We start from the raw sequence: 19,928 nt of genomic DNA, 5'->3' as shown, positions 1-19,928 counted from the left end.
AGCACAGCATAGCTCTGATCGATCTGCACTCCATCCAGGGAACAAGCATTTAAAAAGTCGTTTGCTTGTCTCCTACCAGACAGACTTGAGGAAGCCTGAGTTCAGGCTTTTTGCAAGGTGGCGTTACAATGTTGTTATTTCAGCGTCTCTCTGATACATTTATTGGAGTCAGATCACAACTTAATCTTAAACTAATAGCAGTTTTTAGTAATGGTTGCATTTTTATTCAGTCATCCCAAATTGTTCAATAAATATAAACAGTATATTGCCAACTTAAACTAGGGCTGGGCAACGTATTGACGTTATAATGTTGTTGTTGTGAGACTACATTGTTGTACATTGTAGATTTGGGGGATTGTCATAAGGCACACTTGTTGTCATGGTTGTCCTTGTTTTAAAGGCTGCATTACAGCAAAAGCGATGTCCTTTTTTCATGCCCAGCTGATACTGGAGGTCTGGGGGGGCCGATGTGGATACCAAAATAAGAGAGTTGATAAATTGTATGAGTCAGTTTTCTAATGTACACAGAATATACACACCAGAAACACGTCTCCTGTTAATCTCTTTATTTATTTATTCATTTTGGCTTTTTGTTCCTTAAACTGGTCAGAATCTGGGCGTACACATCCACAGCACATGCTTAGGGTGATTTTTTTCACCACTAGGGGACAGGGGAGAAAAAGAGGCCTACTTTAGATAATGCTGAATAAACAATTCAAACAGTCTAAAATAATCTCCCGTCTAAAACTTCATTTCAATATCTAATCTTTAAACACACACATTAGTTATTTTCCTTTAAGTACTTGACCAACCAATTGCAAAATTATCAAAATAGAATAAATAAAAATAACAAATACTGATAATGATTAATAATCATGTTGCATTTGAGATTTGTTCTGTTTGTTTACAAGACATGGTAATGTGCCCATAAGGGGGCCCCAAAAATCACTGCCCGAGAATAACCCGTCTGTTTAATCCGGACCTGCACATAACTTTTCGAGATTTATTTTTATTTGACTTCACACCTGACTTTGACTCCCTTCTCTGCTTGCGTAGCTTCCTATCGATATAACTGTTTTTTGTTTTTTTTTCATCCATACATACTTTACCCGTGCCTCTCCATCACAGTCAAACATCATGTGAGGATCCTCTGGCGGTACAGTGGAGCTCTCTCTCCACCGGGGGCGGCAGCGCCCCCCGGTGGAGAGAGGAGGCGCTGCAGCCTGTGGAGGTATTACGTCTCGATGTGTCAGAGGGAGTCAGGGCGAGTCTCGACTGCAGACACCGTCGAGTGCACTGGCAGGATGCGCATCAATATGAGAAGGAACCCTCGAATTTCTCTGAACGGTATGAGATGTTTACTCGTGTATCTCTGTCAGTGTGTGAGTGTGTGTGTTTGTCTTCTGACGTGACATCATCTCTCGGGTTTCTTCGAGGGTGTGTGTTCTCGGTGATGGATGCTGCCGTAAAGAGGCGGAGAGCAGCTAACAGCGGGATCAGAATAAGACGTGTTTCTGTTCTCAGATGTCGACTTATCTGCTCTGGGTGTTTTGTTTTCTTTATTTTTAATATATATAAATCATGTTTGTGTTGAGTTGCGCTGCAGCAGCATGCAGCAGCCTCACTGGATGGTCATCAGCAGATATCATGACGCAATATTTGTTATTGTCCGCCTGTCAGTGAATAAACACGGATCCCTCTCTCAGGTATAGTGGCTGTATTATTAGTCAGTGCTGCCATAAATAGATTTCCGCTGCACAGCTCTGGCCTGTGTCGAGTTATTTCCTCAGAGACCCTGGCAGGCTGGTAAACAGGCAGGATGACACCCTGTTCATGCAGGTTTACAGGAGGCCAAGGATTGTGATGGTGGTGTAGGACTATATGAGTACAATGTTACATATTTTATTTTGCTCAGCACATATTAGACCTCTGACCGGATGTGTTGTTGCTTGTGAAGTGAGGTGTCACGCCACCGCAGGCCTCCCAGCTGCTCCCAGCAGAGGATTACATGTGATCCGCTGAATCACAGTTTTCACTGTTTGGAGTTTTATTTCTGTGCTTCATCTCTGACTGTCTCTCTTTGCCACGTCTGTCCTCTGCAGCTGTGTGTGTGTGTGTGTGTGTGTGTGTGTGTGTGTGTGTGTGTGTGTGTGTGTGTTTTATGGAGGATTTTTGAGAACTAAATGGAGCTGAGCCTGCCCATCTGCCTGGTGCTGCTCCACATACAGTTTAACTGTGTGTGTGTGATCCTGAGTTCATTTATCCATTATCATCATCATCATCATCATCATCATCATCGTGGTCGTCGTCATCATTGTGCTGTCTGGGCAACAAGAGCTCCTTTAAGTGTGACGTTACTTCCTCTCTACATTTGTGTACGTGTGTGTGAGTGTGTGTGGATAACTCTTCTCCTGGGAATAAACCGGTTTGCATATCCTCCTCCTCTTTGATTAACTGGCTCTGAAGGCAATTTATGGATCAGCCTCTGTGGACTGAGTCAGCCACGTGAGAGACATTTCTGCATCTACTTGACGACTGTAGATCGGACTCGAGGGACAGCAGACGAGCTCAGGTCAGCTCTAAACCGAACAGGGATCAATAGATTGAAATGGAGAGGAACATCGGGGGTTACGTGGGTACACAGGAGGCGGGAGACGGAATTGATGACGGGGCAGAAGAAGCAGGGGACACACGAGGCTTTTGGGAGAGGTTTAAAGAGACGAGGAAGAGGCGAGTTGAGGAAGAGGACATTTGAGGCGCCGCAGTGCAGCCGGTTCTGACAGCATCTGCAGGAGGCCAGCTGTGTGCTGCCCGCCAGCCTCGCCAACTAACTGGGTCACTTGTCTCCAGACTGCCCCAGAGGACGAGGAGGACCACCTGAATCCTCTCCGTCCTCTCTTGCCTTCTACGCACCACTTGCTTCCTGGCAGCACGTGTCCCATCATCTCTTCTTCCTTCATTGAAGCCAGAAATAATAAAATATGTCTTTCACTGGCCTGTTGGGCCTTTGTGAGGTCAGAGGTCACATGCAGAGCAGCTGGTCAGTGGTCAGGCTTTTGTTCAGGGGCACTTCATCAGTTTAATCAGATGCTCACTGGTATAAATCTGTAACAGTTAGATCAGAAGGGAGAACACGTCCCATTAAGCTGCAAGTAATAATGGTCCGTTAGTAACGGCTGAAAACATACAGAAAATCAATCAGCAGCTCTCTTGGTTGATTTTTAAGCAAGAACAGCAACCATTCTCTGTGAGAATGTGCTCTTTTTCACTGTTTCATGCTTTTATAAATTGAAAATTTGGAAGTTTTTGACTCTTGGTCAAGTGAAACAAGCACTTTGACGACATGAGCCTGGGTTTTTTTGAGAAACTGTGAAAGGCATTTTATAGACCAACTGATAAACTGGGTAAACACTAAAAAGCAGATAGTCTTGCAGCAGTCTGAGATTTTCATGATATGATAAAAATCACAGAATACAGTATTTTACAGTGATTACTCATAGGGTCAGGGAGGTGAGGAGGCTTTGGGGAACAAATGCAAAACCAGCATTTCAAGTCCCACACTCACATGACACGCTTGTATGTGTGTGTATGTGTAGGTGTAGCGTGTGAAATGTCTGGACAAAATAATCAAAGGTTCGTGCCGAGGTGAATTTGATGTGTGGGGAATTTTACTTTTTCTACGAGCAAACAGTCACCAACCATCAAGACAGTGTTGAGATCATCTTATCCATGTTTTAACATCCACATCACACAACACAACAGTATAATTAAGAAGTGTTTGTCTTCCAAGAGAAACCATCATTACATGCAAAATATATTAAATTAATGATTTTATATAGGGAAATCCCTGCAGTTGAGGTCTTGACTCCTGGTGTTGAATTATAAGCCAGAGTCCTCTTTGCCTCAGAACGAGACAAGGGTGAGTAAAAATGTGTCTGATTCCAAGACGAGACCGAGACCCTGAAGTGAGCCTGAAACCAGGCCTGATCTCAACTACTACAACATGAGTACACGTTGTGAAACATGCATGCCTTGAACACTGTATATTGCTGCAGCCCTGAAGCAGATAAGTTGACTATTAAAACAACCTTTCAGCTTTGATTTAGTTTATCTGGTCCATATTTAAATTTTTAATGGATTTATTCCAAAAGAAATTGAAAACACCCATGACTCTGTTGCCAACAGGACACCTTCGAATGACCAAAATACAAAAATATTGATAATGATAATTGACAGATAATAATTACATCAAAACAACAACACAGGAACAGCTAATTGTGATTATTTAGAGGGAGAGTTTGCCTGATAAATCATTTAAACACTTCAACAGGAAATTGCTGTTAATCAATTTACCATTCACTGATAAATCCATTAATTGACAAATGGTTTCACTCCCGGCGGTTTAGTCTCCATTCACGCGTGTAGCCGATGACTGTCAGACAGATGCAACGACGATGGCTCCCTGTGGCTTTGCATTAGATCCACTGCGGGTCTCCCTGAGAGCTTCCCATAATGCCCCAGGCATGGAGCAGAGAGTATGGCGTGTTATAAGACGGCTCCCACTGACAATGACTCCCACACAGCCTAATGAGGCAGAGCAGCCACGCTGTAATTGTCATTTGTTTTGGTCTCACATGAAGGTGCCAGAGCAGAGATTAAACTGGCAGAGAGCCTCACACTCACACTCCTCATCCTGTATGTGACCGTGCAGATGACGCTGAGCGTGTTTGTGTGTGTGTGTGTGTGTGTGTGTGTGTGTCGCTGTGTGCAGAGTGTGACGTCGAAACAGATTCTCGTGTAAAAATAGACCTCTCTTGCTGCAGTCCTTACACATGAATGCGCGCATATAGTTGTTGTTCTTTCAGTGGTGTAAACAGAAAAACACACATGTCAAACAAAGTACCTGATATCCCCTCACTGCACCAGATCTGTGTGTGTCTGTGGATGTTTGGACACACACACACACACACACACACACACACACACACACACAGGTACTAGAAATGTTAACAGAGTCTGACATTCCACAGGGCATGTAAACATTTAGCTCTTAGGACCATTTGAAGCAGCTTTCAGCTCAGGTTAGGTCACTCGCCGCATCCTTTTTTTTTTTTTTTTTCCTCACACACCATTCTTCCGTTTCGCGTTTCCTCCCCTGTGTCCGTCCTATTTACTGTCCTGTGGATCATATTTGTGCTTAGTTGTGCTTTGCTCAGGCTAAATCAGCGCACCGACAGCTTGCTTGTCTTGTTGATTCTCACTCTTACATCCGTGTTTTCTCTTCCTCGTCTGTGTGCCACACTTGGCACACAGACGGCTTCCTGCTCTCTCGCTGGTGAATGTAATGTTGGCAGGTGCCGTGTCAGCGAGGTGACAACACAGGCAGCATTATCAGCCTCGTCTTTGCAAAATGAGACGTGGCAAACGAGTGTCTCACTACACCACAAGTACCCACTGAGAGCGCTGGAACGATAATTGTTTGATGGTAATAGCCGTGTACGCCTCAAGTGGTTGTGGTTAAAGTGATGGCTTAAGTGCATGATCACTTTTAGAACATGTTTAGTATAAGTAATTGTTCATATCACTTTAAATTGCTTTCGTTGTGTTCTCTGTATTAGATCTTGGATATGGAGAGTGTATTTTATGTGTCCTTGGTGATTTTTAGGGCTGCCTTGCCTTTTATGTCATGCTGCTGGCCAGAGATGTGGCCTGGAGTCATTGTGGCCTGGTTTCAAGTTGACTCGTCACTGTTTTGGTGACTTGCAACTTGACCTGACAGAAAAAAAAGAAAAAAAAAGTTTTCAGTTTATTTGTTTTTGTTCTGTCCAAGATTTACAGAGAAAAATCATGCAAAAAAAAAGCAGAGTGCACAACGCGTGCCATACATTATTTGTTGAACCGAACACTTTTTGAATCCTTAGATCAACAGCATGACGGCTGTTTGTGCCTACGAATGACCTGGTTATCTGGACCAGATTGGCTTCGTTTAGTACGATAACAATGAGACATTTACCTCACTGTCTATCTGCCTCTGCATGTCTGTTTGACATCAGTCACTATGAAAGAAGAACCTAAGTTATAAAAATGGCACCGGAAAAGCACAGATAGCATCAGGAGATAGAAGGTGAGGATTCAGTCTGCTTGCAGTGTTGTGTATCACATCACACAGCTGTGTGAAAAGTCGCACTTTTCGCCACAGAATCTATTTCCACTGCCTGTATGAGCATATGATCAGAGGGGAAGACGAGTGCTGACAGAAAACTATGCAGCCTCCCATCGGTGTTCATCTCAGAATTGAGCTTCATGGCCAGACAATTAGCCAACTTGCACATTAATTATCCACTGATTTTAATCTTGCGCACAAGTGCAGCAAGAAGCTTTCTAATTTTGACTATTTTTTTCTGAGCTCAGTCTCCATCAAGTCAGACTCAGTCCAGTCAGTCACAACGGTTTCCATGGGGACAGCAGATGATCAATTTGTTCTCTTTTGTCTGTCTGTCTTTCAGTCTTGTCGTCGACAAACGTCTGACAGCTCGGATCAGCACACAAGGGAAACCAGCACACGCACATCGCGGATAACTGATGTGACAAGCGAGTCTTTGCTTCGAAGTCAGCTCGACATCGCTCTGCTCTTCAGCCTTTTCTTTTTTTATTATTCTTAAATCCATCCTCGGCCCCGACGTGAACCCACCATGTCTGGGAAGGAGCGCAGCCCCCGCCATCGGCCGTGGTCCGTCTACCGGGCCAACACGTTTGATCTCTCAGCTGAGATGATGGGGCTGGCTCTCTCAGGTAACTAAGTAACTGCTACCATGGTAACCCGTTTGCTTCATTGATGATGACATGGCAGGGCATTTTTAAAAGAAAGATCTCCCACCGTCCTCTTTCTCTCGATTCCACAGGCAACAGTCAGGATCCAGACGAGCCTGTGCTGGAGTTCAGCGTGGGTAAGCTCAGGAAAAGGCCAAAGATACACATGTTGAATGCTGAATATGGACAGACTGTGTGTGTCCTGAACACCAATAGGCCGAAAATCGCTGATCATTAACACATCTCATAAACAGATCCAATCCTGTTAACTGGCTACACAGGCTGCTTTGTCTGTGTATCCAAGCCTGAGAGGATATATTCATCTCCGTCTTTACTCCAGAAACTATTAAAAACACATAAATGAGCCTCACTGTTACGTTGCTGACATGTCCCTTCAACATGATAAATGCAGTCACTGTTTATTTTGAGTCTATTCTACATACACCTGCTGCAGCAGAAACTCAGCTCTGCACCAAATGTGTATTACTCCACAGCTGAAAATAGTCCCCATCAATTTTTATTTCACCTTGTGAACTTAAAACCTGCTGGCTCCGGCTGGCTCATGCACTTGTTTTGAAAGTGAGGCAAAATATTTCTAAAATAATTTTTTCTTTTTTTAAACATGGTTGACTGCAGGACGCACAGTGACGTTAGCGTAAGCATGTAGCCTACAGCTAGCAGATAATGGTGCCAGGTGATAGAGATTTTGATTCTGCGGGGAGCCCAACTCAGTGGCATTCAGAATAACTGTTCAGAAATAGTCACTCCTCTTGTTGATGGTCTCATGAAACTGTTTTAAAGCCAATTAAAACACTCATTGTAGTACATTTAACTCTTTAAGAATGAAATAACAATATATTTGTGACCCATTTAGATATTAAAATCTTTAGTTGGATGAAATGGGCTGAAAGTAGGGAAGGTTGAAAGGGTTTGACTGAAGCATTATTGGTTTTGGTTGATTTTCCCTGGGATTTGTTGACACCAAACAAAATATAGAATAATAATAATAGAGTATTAATATCACCCAACTCTGAACTTCCCATCTTCTCAGCTTTTTAGCATCCTTTAGCTTATGGTTTTGTTTTTTTATTTCCCACGGCTTTAATGTTATAGTTCACTTCTGTCAATCAGACACAGAAGAATATCGCCCAGCTGGGGAACTAAGTGGAGCATTTATCAGCTAAAAATCCAGATTTCTTTCTTGAAACCAGAAACAAAACTCAAAATGGATGTTAATCTTCCTCAGTGTCTATAAATAGGCAACTGATTGTTAACAGTTTCACAACTTATACAGTGATAGTACATCAATGTTGTGTCTACAGCTTGTTCAGCGGCCTACAGTTGGTCAAAAATAATTTGCTGTTGCTTTAAAGGGCAACGGATGATGGATGGATGGGTCTTTTAAGGGACTGGTTAAAAAGGCTTGTTCAACCTGAGAGCATGACTGTAAACAACTGCCCTGTTTGCAACAACTCAAAAATGCTGTATTAAAACATCCCTCCCCTGGCTGAGGATTAGTGACCATCCCACTATTAAGTCCCACAGTTTGTAATCTCCTCCTGTGCTTATATGTCACCACAGCCTGCAGTGAGCTGGTTACTCCCTCTCTGGACCGTAAGCCAACCAGCTTCGTCGCCGTCAGCTGCACCACTCCGCCCCAGGCCTTCTGGACCAAGCACGCTCAGACCGAAATCATAGAGGTACACCGCTGCCACTCATTCGCCCTTCTTTCCTGCCTTCTGCTGGAGACAAAACGGTCTCACCTCTCTCTCTCATCTTCAGGGCACCAGCAACCCGATCTTCCTGAGCAGCATAGCGTTCTTTCAGGACTCTCTGATCACTCAGCAGACTCAGGTCAAGCTTTCCGTCTACGATGTGAAGGACCGCGCGCAGGGCACGGTAACCCCCCAGCTCAAGAATCACGTCACTCGACTGTCTTCACATTTCCTAATAGGGACACATAAAAGTCTACACTATCTGGGTGAAATCTACTGAATCCTCTGGCCTTGTGTGCTTTCATACGACAGATGTACATGCTCGGTTCGTCCATGTTTTCTGTGAAGGAGCTGCTGCAGGACAAACACCACAGGCTGCACCTGACTCTCAGGTAACAGGCAGACACCGTGCCTTTTTTTTTTTTTTTTTTTACTGCTACTACGTTCTCTGATGCTGGTTCAGGGGTGTTTGATTTACTCGATGTCACCGTGTTTCAGGTCAGCGGAGAGCGAGCGCGTTGGGAACATCACTGTCATCGCCTGGCAGATAGAGGAAAAGCGAGAACAGAGAGCTCCCGTTGCAAGATTACAGAGAGGAGACACGGTTAATGGGAGGGTGAGCGAACAGGGCTCTGACACTTACATGTCCAACACAGTCCTCTCTCATACAAGTATACGAAGAACTGACAGGATTAGTCGATACGTTGAAAAATACCTAACGTTATTTTGCGCCAGCCTCTCAGTTGTGAGGATTGTCTGCTAATTCTATAGGTTTTTGACTGTTGGTTGGACAGAACAAGCAATTTGATGACATCACCTATGGCTTTTGAAAACTGTGATGGCTGTGACTGCCACGTGACTTAACTGATACGAGACCGAACACTGAAATTAACCCTGAATGCTGGAAAATAAACTTATAGGCAACCATGAAGTTATTATTAGTGACTAAATTCTTACAAATTCTTACATATAACTGGCATACCATCCCATCAAGAAAATACTATGCTGAATGATTGTTAATCAATAATCATAACTATAAAACTTACAGCCATAGCAAATGTATTGAGGCTCATTGCTTTGTCTGACTGTAAGTGTGTCTCCCTCGGCCTGTTTCTGGTTGTTTAAACACTGATCGATGAATGAGGATGTTCAACACACTTAGATGGATTTCTTTAATCTGGTTTGTGTTTGTGTCAGATGGTTCTCCCTGTTGATGAAAGCCTGACTGAATCCATGGGCATTAAATCCAAGTCTTCATCTCTGTGTAAAGACCCACTGCTAAAGGCCGGTGAGTGTAACTAAATATCATCCTCCTGTACTCTACATCTGTGTGAGAGCTTAGTAACAGGGGGGCCTCTGGATGCACGGCTGTGACACTATGTTTCGGTCTGCTTCAGTGTTTGGGGGCGTCATGTCTCGAACGTACCGGTTCCCCACCACGGACGGCAACCACCTTCGGATCCTGGAGCAGATGGCGGAGAGCGCGCTGTCCCTGCATATTCCTCGCCAGTTTGTCAAACTGCTACTGGAGGAAGATGCCGTCAGGTAATTGTGTTGATATTGTTGATCACCAGCTGGATGTACATGATATGATATGATGTGCAGCCGGTCGTTGCAGTGCAGGGGTTCTCAATTTTTTCTGGCTTTTGACGTTTTAAGGATAAGTGGTGTCTCCTTTTTTCTCTTTGAACTGCAGAATTTGACTCTGATCTTCAGACAGTCGCCAACGTGTCTCTGTGATTGTACAGTCTTTAGTATTTTCCATTTTCTTGTCTTTAATTTATGATCCCCTGCTCTGTCACCTACCAATGGAAACAATATTCCACAAATAGTCCAAGCATCCTCATTTTTGACTCGAGGTTTAAATGATTGAAGGTGTGAAAGGATAAGATACAACAAGAACAATGGCATTTGTTTGTGCTGCTGATTAGCACTCCTTCAGCCAAGTCGCTGCAACATTCAAAGCCCTGAGGACGTGCGTCAGTTTTCATAATTACCAAACTGTTTAATTACAACATCACGTGCTGCACTGGGGCCCATAAAAACTATGAGCTAATATTGTGAAAGAAGCGGCCGTATGGATGGATGGATATTTTTCACAACCCTTGCAAAATGCGTCAACCATTTAGTCTGATAAGCTTTTGAAAGTGTAGAAGATCTGCAAGATTAAATCATTTTCATCTCTATTCAAGTTAGCTGGGTGCTAAACAGGAAGTCTATAGTTTATAGTGTGCACGTTCTATGGGCCCCACGATATTACATCTAGGAAGGTGAGCCATTTTGGCTTCAAAACACAGCTGAGCAGCTTTCATAGGAATTAACAGGGTCCCGTAGCAACACTGTGTCCAGATTTAATAGAACGTCCTTGCACCATTTCTGTGTTGCGGCGGCTCACCGTTCAATAGAGGAAAGCACTTGTGCCCAAGTGCATGGTGTTATTCTGTGGTTATTTACAAAATTACACCGCCACCTACTGCCCTGGCATATATACTAAAGCATTTTCAATGATTTTTGTGGATCCGTGTGCACAAGTATCGTTTTCACAACATTGTGGTACAACTTGAATCTTGACAACTCTGCAGTCTAGCACAGTTTGCATATGAGCTGTGAGCTGTTATACCAAAGACTGATGTCTCTCCAGGATGTTTTCATTGGAATAGTTTTTAGCAGCCTGAAGAGACATAATCAGCCATGATTTTTTTTTTTAAAAAGAATTCGCTATCTTACTGATGTTGCAACCCCTCAGATCTCCACTGCCACCTCATTTGCCTTTGTGCATCTGCGGACAGCTTTTCATGTCTCTCCTGTACAATTTAAACTGAAATGTGTGTGTGTGTGTGTGTGTGTGCATTGTGTGATATATCTAAGCTGTGTATTCTTTATGCACTCTGTTATGGCATCACCATTATTCAGTGCAAGAAACATCATCATTACGACTCCCCGCTGTTGCCATTCTTACCAATGGTTTCCTTTAATGCGCTTGATTTGGACCTGCTCAGCTGTTGTGTTTACTGCATAATTTAACAAGCTGCAGTAACTGCAGCGAGGCAGTGAGCTCATCAGAGCGCCAGCTGGATGTCCTGATCGTTAATGTGTTTGCGTTTGATGTGCAGAGTTTGCGAGCTGGAGGAACTGGGGGAGCTGTCTCCGTGTTGGGAGAACCTCAGGAGGCAGATCATCACTCAGTATCAGACCATCATCCTCACCTACCAGGAGACCATAAGTGACCTGCACGAATACAAAGGTTCGGACCGCAAACTATTTTTTATGATTCTAAAGGAGAAAGGAAACAGATTTGATTGATTTATAACTGAAAGCAAGCATTTACAAAATTTTAGGCTTGGGATTTTAAATACTTGGGTATTTACCAGACATGAAGTAAGGAGAAGCAGTTTGGTTTAAAGAAGTTTCTGCATTGAACCATATTTGAGATTTGGGGGTGAAATGTCCCTTTAAGGTTCATAATGAGCAGCACAGGACCCAGTGATTGATTTTGGAGCTTAAGTCTGGCTTGGGACCTTTTAAGTTAAAATTGCTTGTCGTCATCTTACATCTTTTGTTTTTACATTTGTATTTCAGATGTCGAATGAGGACTCACATATTCCCTAATATATTGTTCATCGCTTGTTTCTGCTCCCTGCCAGGTCCTTCATTCAAGTCCAGTACCTTGAAAGCGGAGAGGAAGTTGGAGTTCATTCCTACTAACCTGCACATCCAGAGGATGAGAGTACAGGGAGAGTCTGGCTATGGTAGGCACTCTGTCTGTTTACATTAACACATGTATGTGTCCAAGGTTTTATCAGTGCCGTTAAATTCAGAATCGTGTGGCCTCCTCTTTATTCCTGTCCCTCAAAAAGACCGGACATATGACGTCGTGACTATCGGTGCTCCTGCTGCACATCATCAAGGCTTTAAAGGCTGCGGCCTCCGAAAACTGCTGCACAAGCTCGAAGAAGCCAGGAAGCAGTGAGTAAAAACTGACAATACAGGATTCTTGTGCTATGAGTTTCATGCTGGTGCGATTAATTGATTCTCTTTGTCCTTTTTTTTTTTTTTTCTTTTTTTACAGCACTGTGGAGGAAAGGTGAGATTACTTTAAGTGTATAACGTGTCTTTTGTGTCTTTTTGTCATTGCCGTGCTCCTCAATGTATCCTCTCTTTTATGTCTTTGTCTTTCACACCCACATCAACACGCAGCCAAAGCTCTGCTGGCCCTGGCTCCAAAGCGATGGCGTACCAGCCTCAGGATGTCGTGAAAGCGAAGGAGCTGATCGCGCAGATTAACACTCTGAAGACACAGGTGTGTTACTACACCGAGCGACTGTCTCGAGCCGCCAAGGACCGCTCAGCCAACGCTCTGGAGAGAACCCTGACCATCCTCACAGAGAAGGTGAGAGCGCTCTCGGAGGACCTGGAGGGTATCGATCAAGTGCTGCGTTTTATTCTCTCTGTCTGGCTTTCACTGACTCCTCGACCTCTCTTGGCAGTCGAGCGCAGCAAGAAAAAGACTGATAAAACAACGTACATTCTCATTAGACTTACTGACGGCTAACCAGAATACATATTGTTTTAATTTCAATAGATTTTTGGTCCCACTTATATGCAATTGTTTGTTGCTGGCATCTTAGTGGACCAGTGAAATATACAGTTGTGTTGAAAACTGGCCAAAAAAAAGTTTTAATCTAACACAGCATAGACAAGATAACATTGTTAAAACCCTTCCCGCCTTGTTTTTAATGTCACGGTTATGAACTTTAAAGAGCACTTTTAATGCCCCCAGTCCCTGTTAATTTAATGACTACAATAGGACTACACTCTCTCCCTGCCCTCCCTCTCCTCCCCTCCTGCAGACTCGTCAGCTGGTGACCGTGTGCGACTCCAAGCTGCTCACCTCGGCCATCCTCGCCCTGGCAGCCGCCCGCCCGGAGTTCATTAAGCAAGGCACCCCGTCCCCGTCCTCCTCCTCCCTCTCGCCCTCCTCTCGTTCCCCGTCACGCTCCCCCTCCCGCCACCCCGCCTCCCCGTCTCGTGCCACCACCTCGCCCTCTCGCCATGCAGCCCCTCCGGATGGCGGCGACGGGAGTAAAAACAAGCGCTCCTCCTTCCAGGCGGATTTGCACGAGGAGGAGTGGGTAAGAGAAGAGTCCAGTCTGCCTCTTTTGTGTCTTTTTTTTTTATTTTATTATTATTTTTTTTTAATTTTTGTTTTAATGTTAACTCCATTTGTGTTGTGTGTTTGTGTGCAGGAGAAGGTTTGGCTGAATGTTGATAAGAGCCTGGAGTGTGTGATCCAGAGGGTGGACAGGCTGCTGCAGAGAGACAAAATCCAGAGCGACAGCAGCTCAGAGGACGTCTTCCTGCTCGCCAACGAGGAGCCGGGCAACACTAAGAAAGGTACCGACGGACAAACAGAGAGAAACTGCTGTATGGTGTGTATTGAGGCACCGTCATGCATGAGTATTGAGTGATCTCACTGCTGATCAGAGGGTTAATGTGAATGTGTCATGAGTTATCCATAATTACCAGAAAGCTCGTCGTCATCGTCATCATCATCGCTACCGTCACATCATCCTCACATCCTCACATCTGTAGATCATTCTTGTTATCACTGTTATAAATCTGAAAGGTAATGTTGAGACAAGAGTAGACATGGTATTCCTCTCTTACCGAAACATCCGTTACGCTCTCTCTGTCTCGCAGATATCAGCCCAGAGGTAGAAAAGAAGTCCCCAGGTGAGAACAATAGTTTCGGAACAAATCATTCGATCATATGTGCTAGAAGAAGGATTAAACCCAAATGACGTGTGTGTGTTTTTAACCTGTGTGTCTGCAGGTGAGTGGAGCGACGCCCTGTACCCGGTCCTCACCACGCTGACTGACTGTGCGTCCCTGATGAGCGACAAAGCCAAGAAGGCCATGGTGTTTCTGCTGATGCAGGACTCTGCCCCCACCATCGCCATGAGCCTCACCCTGCAGTACCGCCGCGACGTCGTCTTCTGCCAGACGGTCCGTCAACTTCTGCCCACCTTCTAGCTTGTCTGTCTTTCATGCATCTACAGTATAGTTTTTTTATAGAGAATTACTTGTCATTACACAGTACGCATAAAATGGAAACAAGACAGCTCCTCACTGTGTTGATATGATTTGTGTCGCTTACAGCTGACGGCGTTGATCTGCGGCTTCATCATCAAGCTGAGGAACAGTCTCTGTGACTCAGGCTTCCTCCGGCAGCTCCACACCATCGGATTACTGGTGCAGTACGAGGGCCTGCTCAGCACCTACGGTAACCTGTGTGTGAGGATGTGTGTGAGTGTTTGTGTACTTGTTATTTAGGGTTAGGTTAAGTGTATCACCAACAAAGCCCTAAGAGAGTCCATACCTCCATTTAAGATGATATTTTGCAACCCAAATTGCCCAACAATTGGGACACTGAATGAAACAGATGCAAATCTGAATGAAATCACTTGCAAACAAAATGTGTTTATCAACTGCGTGTTCCTGTGAAGTTAATCCTGACTTGTTTATCACCTCTGTGTTGACTGCTTGTCTCCTAAAGGAGAGGAGCTGGCCATGTTGGAGGATATGAGTGTCGGAGTAATGGACCTCCGAAATGTCACCTTTAAAGTGACCCAAGCGACTTCGGGTTTTGCCCCGGACATGCTGCCGGTGATCACAGGAAACAGAACCGGCTTTAACGTCAGGGTCCCGATGCCCGGGGTGCTGTTTGACACGCTGCCAAGAGAGATCCAGAACGGGATGCTCCTGCGCGTGCAGCCCGTCCTGTTCAACGTGGGGATCAACGAACAGCAGACGCTGGCTGAGAAGTGAGTCACTGAGATCAGACGGCAGGAAAAGGTTGAGGGCTTCAGGACAAAAAAAGAAAGAGAAAGGAGAAAAGGCACACCAGGGGAAAAGGTCACTTTAGACTGGATAGGTTCATTCAGTGGTTTTAATTTTATTTTTAAGAAACATTTAAAATTGTTCTCAAAAACAGCACATAGCCACATATAGTTTCTACTTTCTGTTACATTCTTAAATCTGTTTTATATTTTTGTTCTTTTACCAAGTAATAAAGAGGCGTTACCTCAAATGACCGAGGTGCTTTGGAAGAAGAACGAAGTCGGGTTGCATAAATGTTGGCTCGATACAGCTATTCAAATAGCTTTTGTCTTTTGGAGTTAAAAGGTTCATGTATAGGGTCCTTATGTTTTAAAAAATATATGATAAATTTACCTTGTAACCTTAAAAGGATACTTGGAAGTATTTTTAATTATAGAAATCCTCCCACCACACTGAGGAGTTATGGCCAAGCCTTCAAAAATTACAAACAAACATTACGAGGTGTAAAAAAAAAAAGTTTTGTCTGAAGGTCATCCAAACAGAGCATGTTATACATTTGTTGAGGATTGGGCGAAATATGTTCCAATAGACTGTCATAGCGTGGGAGACAGCGCCATATAACAGTCAAAAACTTGGAACGGTGTGTCCTTTTACGAAAATGTGTGAGAAGAAGCTCTGATAACTCTGAGATTGTACATGTGTGTCCAGGTTTGGAGACACGTCACTACAGGAGGTGATCAACATGGAGAGCATGACACGCCTCAGCTCGTACTACGACCAGTTTAAAGAAGTCCTGCCAGACGACTGTGAGTTTACATGCGAGCATATATTAATAAGAAGGAAGAGTGTGTGCTTTCTGTATTTAACGCCCTCTTCTCTGTTCTCTCCTCAGGCCTGCCTCGCACCCGCAGTACCACCAGTCTGCCCGAGCTGTTCAAACTCCTGAGCCAGAACGTCAACGCCAAGAAAAACAAGAACGTGGAGATTTTGTGGCAAGCGGCCGAGGTAGTCTCGCTTCTTGTGTCGTCTCTGTGCAGCCCCCGCATGTTTTTAAAAGCTCTAATCACCTTTTCTCCAATCCCTAAAGGCATGTCGGCGTCTGAACGGGGTGCGCTTCACCAGCTGTAAGAGCGCCAAGGACCGCACAGCCATGTCTCTGACCCTGGAGCAGTGTCAGATCCTGCAGCAGGAGCACGCCCTCGCCCCGCAGGTCTTCTACCAGGCCCTGGACTGCATGCGCAGGTCAGCTGATAACGCTAAAAGAGGTTATCGCCCGTGCTTCAAAAGCTCATTTGAAAAAAGTGCCCCAAAAAATGACACAAGGTTTCTGTTCGTCCACAGTGAGGGCTGCAGGAGGGAGAACACCATGAAGAACGTTGGATGTCGTAAATACGCCTTTAACTCTCTCCAGCTCAAGGCCTTCCCCAAACAGTACCGCCCTCCGGAGGGGACGTACGGGAAGGTCGAGACCTAAGCGGACTCCTCGCACTGGAGGAGACCAAAAGACTGAGGGAGATAATGATGATGAGCACCACACAAACAAAAATACCAACACAAACTGGAACAACAGCCCTTTGTTTTGTGCTTAGTCACTGTTAAGCTGATTCATGTCCAAGTGCCAGTGCTACTCTAGTTTGTTTTATAGCGGTTCCCCCTCTCCCCCCAGTAGAATTAGAGTCACACAACGGCCACTTCACAGCCAAGATCAGTATCGATACGGCTTTCGGTCTTACATTGTAGCCGGTGTGCAGAAAACACTGTTGGCTCCAGTCCCAGTTGTAGCATTGGGAAGTGTAAGACTGAGTCATTTACCCGGTGTCCCTAGAAATAAGAAGTGCAGGTGTGTCAGTCTATAGAAAGATGATGTCAGACAGGTATCTGTAACCTTGCTGCTTTCATTTGAATTAATCTGTTTGTTCATTTAAAGTTCATTTATTTGTCAATCTACAACAGGATGATGCACGATGAAATGCAAGTTGTAGTGCTACACATGAGGGTTAAAGGGTGAGGCTGTCAGTGTTTTTTAATTGTGAACAAATCCCCCCTGCAAAGACCACCAGTTGCTGTGTAGCCAAAGCCGGATGTAGCCATCAGTACACTCTATTGTTATCCAAAAACTGTTAAAGCACACCTGTAGTATACAATGAGTTGAGCTTTCATACACTATGCTTCTGCTGTAAAAATCGCTAGCGCATCGAATGTGTATTAATCCGCCGCTGAAAGTAGTCCTCCACGAATGTTCTGTTTGCTCACATTTGAGTCACATTTGTCAACAACTACGGTGCCCAGCTGTTTCAAGAAATTAGAAAAAAGTATACTTTAAAAATCAATTCAACTATGTATTATAAAAATGTATATGTTCATGGGGAACAAATGGGCTTTAGACTGACAGGGTAGGTGGGGAAGACAGAAACCATAAGAGAGACGGACTAACACAGTGACGGTTTTGGTCTTTTCATGGGATTTATTGACAATAATAAACAACAAAGAACCCTTTTCCTTTGAGACGACACAAGGCATAAACTGTTTGTGTTTTCATCGTGTACGGTCAATAGATTGTTTGCAGTCAGATGATTCTGATGACACGTCAAAACCAGATGGAGTGCAGAAGCGAAAAGCAGAGTTAAGTTGAAGAGATGGTGGGGATCCAGTTTGTCTTTGTTGCTACACATTTTAAAGCAAAGTCAAGTCAGTTTTATTTAAAAAGCTTGAAATCACAGTCACGTTGCCACGTCGACTTCAGACGCACACACTCCTGGTCATTCAGAAACATTTCGTGCAGACGTGGTTTCTCTTAGTTCATGACAACAATCAACATATTTTGCAACTAAATCTGCACAGTGACATTTCTCCCCACACAGATAAAAGCCCTGTTCTTTGACGGCCTGTTTCTGAGGCCAGACTGTGTCCACTCAGCCAGATACCACTGACTGACTGGTATGGTATACTCATGTTGAGGCAACTGTTAACAACACAAACCACAGGGATTTTGACAGTTTGTGAATGTGCCCCCACTTATCTACCACATCACTACATTATGTATCATGAGTCACTTCCTGCCCTCCATCTGCAGTTTGCGCCATAGCAACGGAATGACGTGACATCATATGCAGACCAACTGTTTTTCCTGCAAGAGGTGACAAATGTAATCTGAGGGTAACGCTGTGAAGTTGAAATGTCTCTGCCTGTTGAGATGCTTCTCTGGACCTAAGCTGCTCTGCAAAAAGACAGCTGTTGAAGTCAAAGCACTTATTTTGTTCATTCAAGTGTTTTTCACCTGTTGTCTTTCTCCCTCCCACTGTCTCAGCCTCTTCTCGCCTCTCCTCTTCGATCACATTAATATTCCGCAACATGTCACTCTCTACAACAAGCACAGATCCGTAAGAGGTACACATCCGACACTACTCTGTGGTATTTAATGTCATTTCTGTTGTTCCTCTGATGCTAACGCTGGAAGCATCGATGGGAAGCTGGTTTAAAAATGATGGGCTTCAGAAGTGGTACATCACATTATTATTTAAACCTAACATATCTTCAGATATTTAGGACTTCTCTGCAGGTGCTACGCAGCACTATAGTGGCACGATAGCCCTTCAACCTTGGGTTTTTATTTATTAAAAGTGTATGTTTTATAGCACTCCATTTCATTATGCAGAACTTTGTGATCAAAATTGCATATAAAGTAAATTAATTTAACTTGCATGAAGACTTAAAAAAAACCTCTGCTTTCAACCATAGCAGTTGTATACGGTTGCAATTGAGAGTTCCATTGAGCACTTGATAGATGTTTTTAAACCGATATGAAATAATGCATATTGCATTATTACACCAACCGTCAGGAACACCTCTTCTGTTGTCTGTTTACCAGCTCCGGGCTCCAATGTACCTTATTGTACAAAACTTACAGAGACAGTGGATTTTATTTTGAAACTGTTATTTTGCTTACAGGTTTTTCTGTTGATATGGCTGCCAAATGCTGTTATAGTTTTATCCATTGTTATTGAGTAAGTTATGACCTTCTGATCAGTTGTATATGCACTAAGGTTGGACTGGGGAGCCTGGAGATGCCTGCACCCCCACAGAGAAAGGAAGACAAAACTGGATGATGAATAAAGGCTTGTCAATGCCAAGCGAGTGTGACTGACTAACTTTAAAGAGATATCATGGTTTGTGAATTGAGCAACAAGTATTCCATCCTTTTGAATGTGTCTTATTAAATATACTAAAACAGAAGCATCTTCAAAAAATATGTAGACAGTGAATTTTCTTAAATTGTGTCAATGTCATTTTCTCAATTTTTTCACTGTAAAAATGGAACTCCTTCTCACAATTTGATTGACAGGCAAAGGACGCTACCCCTCCTCCAGATTCAATGTGTGTATGGTTTGTGGAAATTCAGATAACTCCAAACATGTTTGCGAATATGCACTAGAAATTTTTCAACTGAAATCCAAATGACTAAGTCCTGCAAAATTACCTCATGTCTCTGACATGCTGGAAGTTATTTAAGGTCACTGGAATCTGTATACCAATGAAATGATGAAGGTGTAATTTGTCCCACTA

At 43.8% G+C, this 19,928-nt stretch overlaps 1 protein-coding gene across 1 annotated transcript; it reads left to right on the top strand.

The window, feature by feature from the left end:
* Positions 1–1,203: 1,203 nt before the first annotated feature.
* On the top strand, positions 1,204–19,002 carry inpp4aa (inositol polyphosphate-4-phosphatase type I Aa). Its single transcript, XM_037110582.1, has 24 exons — positions 1,204–1,347; positions 6,507–6,792; positions 6,903–6,947; positions 8,392–8,510; positions 8,593–8,709; positions 8,838–8,917; positions 9,024–9,141; positions 9,723–9,813; positions 9,923–10,070; positions 11,639–11,769; positions 12,170–12,274; positions 12,383–12,491; positions 12,595–12,609; positions 12,723–12,915; positions 13,376–13,657; positions 13,772–13,919; positions 14,226–14,258; positions 14,359–14,531; positions 14,685–14,808; positions 15,082–15,349; positions 16,074–16,171; positions 16,258–16,370; positions 16,453–16,607; positions 16,707–19,002. Exons 2-24 carry the CDS (start codon positions 6,693–6,695, stop codon positions 16,837–16,839), a joined length of 2,898 nt encoding a protein of 965 aa, XP_036966477.1. The 5' UTR covers positions 1,204–1,347; positions 6,507–6,692; the 3' UTR covers positions 16,840–19,002.
* Positions 19,003–19,928: the final 926 nt, after the last annotated feature.

Source organism: Acanthopagrus latus, chromosome 9, assembly GCF_904848185.1.
Source record: "Acanthopagrus latus isolate v.2019 chromosome 9, fAcaLat1.1, whole genome shotgun sequence".
NCBI lineage: Eukaryota > Metazoa > Chordata > Actinopteri > Spariformes > Sparidae > Acanthopagrus > Acanthopagrus latus.
This window is presented reverse-complemented; position numbering and strand designations above follow the sequence as displayed.

Coding starts and splice junctions, on each gene's coding strand:
- inpp4aa (XM_037110582.1), top strand. CDS start 6,693: ATGTCTGGGAAGGAGCGCAGCCCCCGCCATCGGCCGTGGTCCGTCTAC. Junction 14,259..14,358: donor GGTAGAAAAGAAGTCCCCAG/GTGAGAACAATA, acceptor GTGTGTCTGCAG/GTGAGTGGAGCGACGCCCTG. Junction 14,809..15,081: donor GGGCCTGCTCAGCACCTACG/GTAACCTGTGTG, acceptor TGTCTCCTAAAG/GAGAGGAGCTGGCCATGTTG.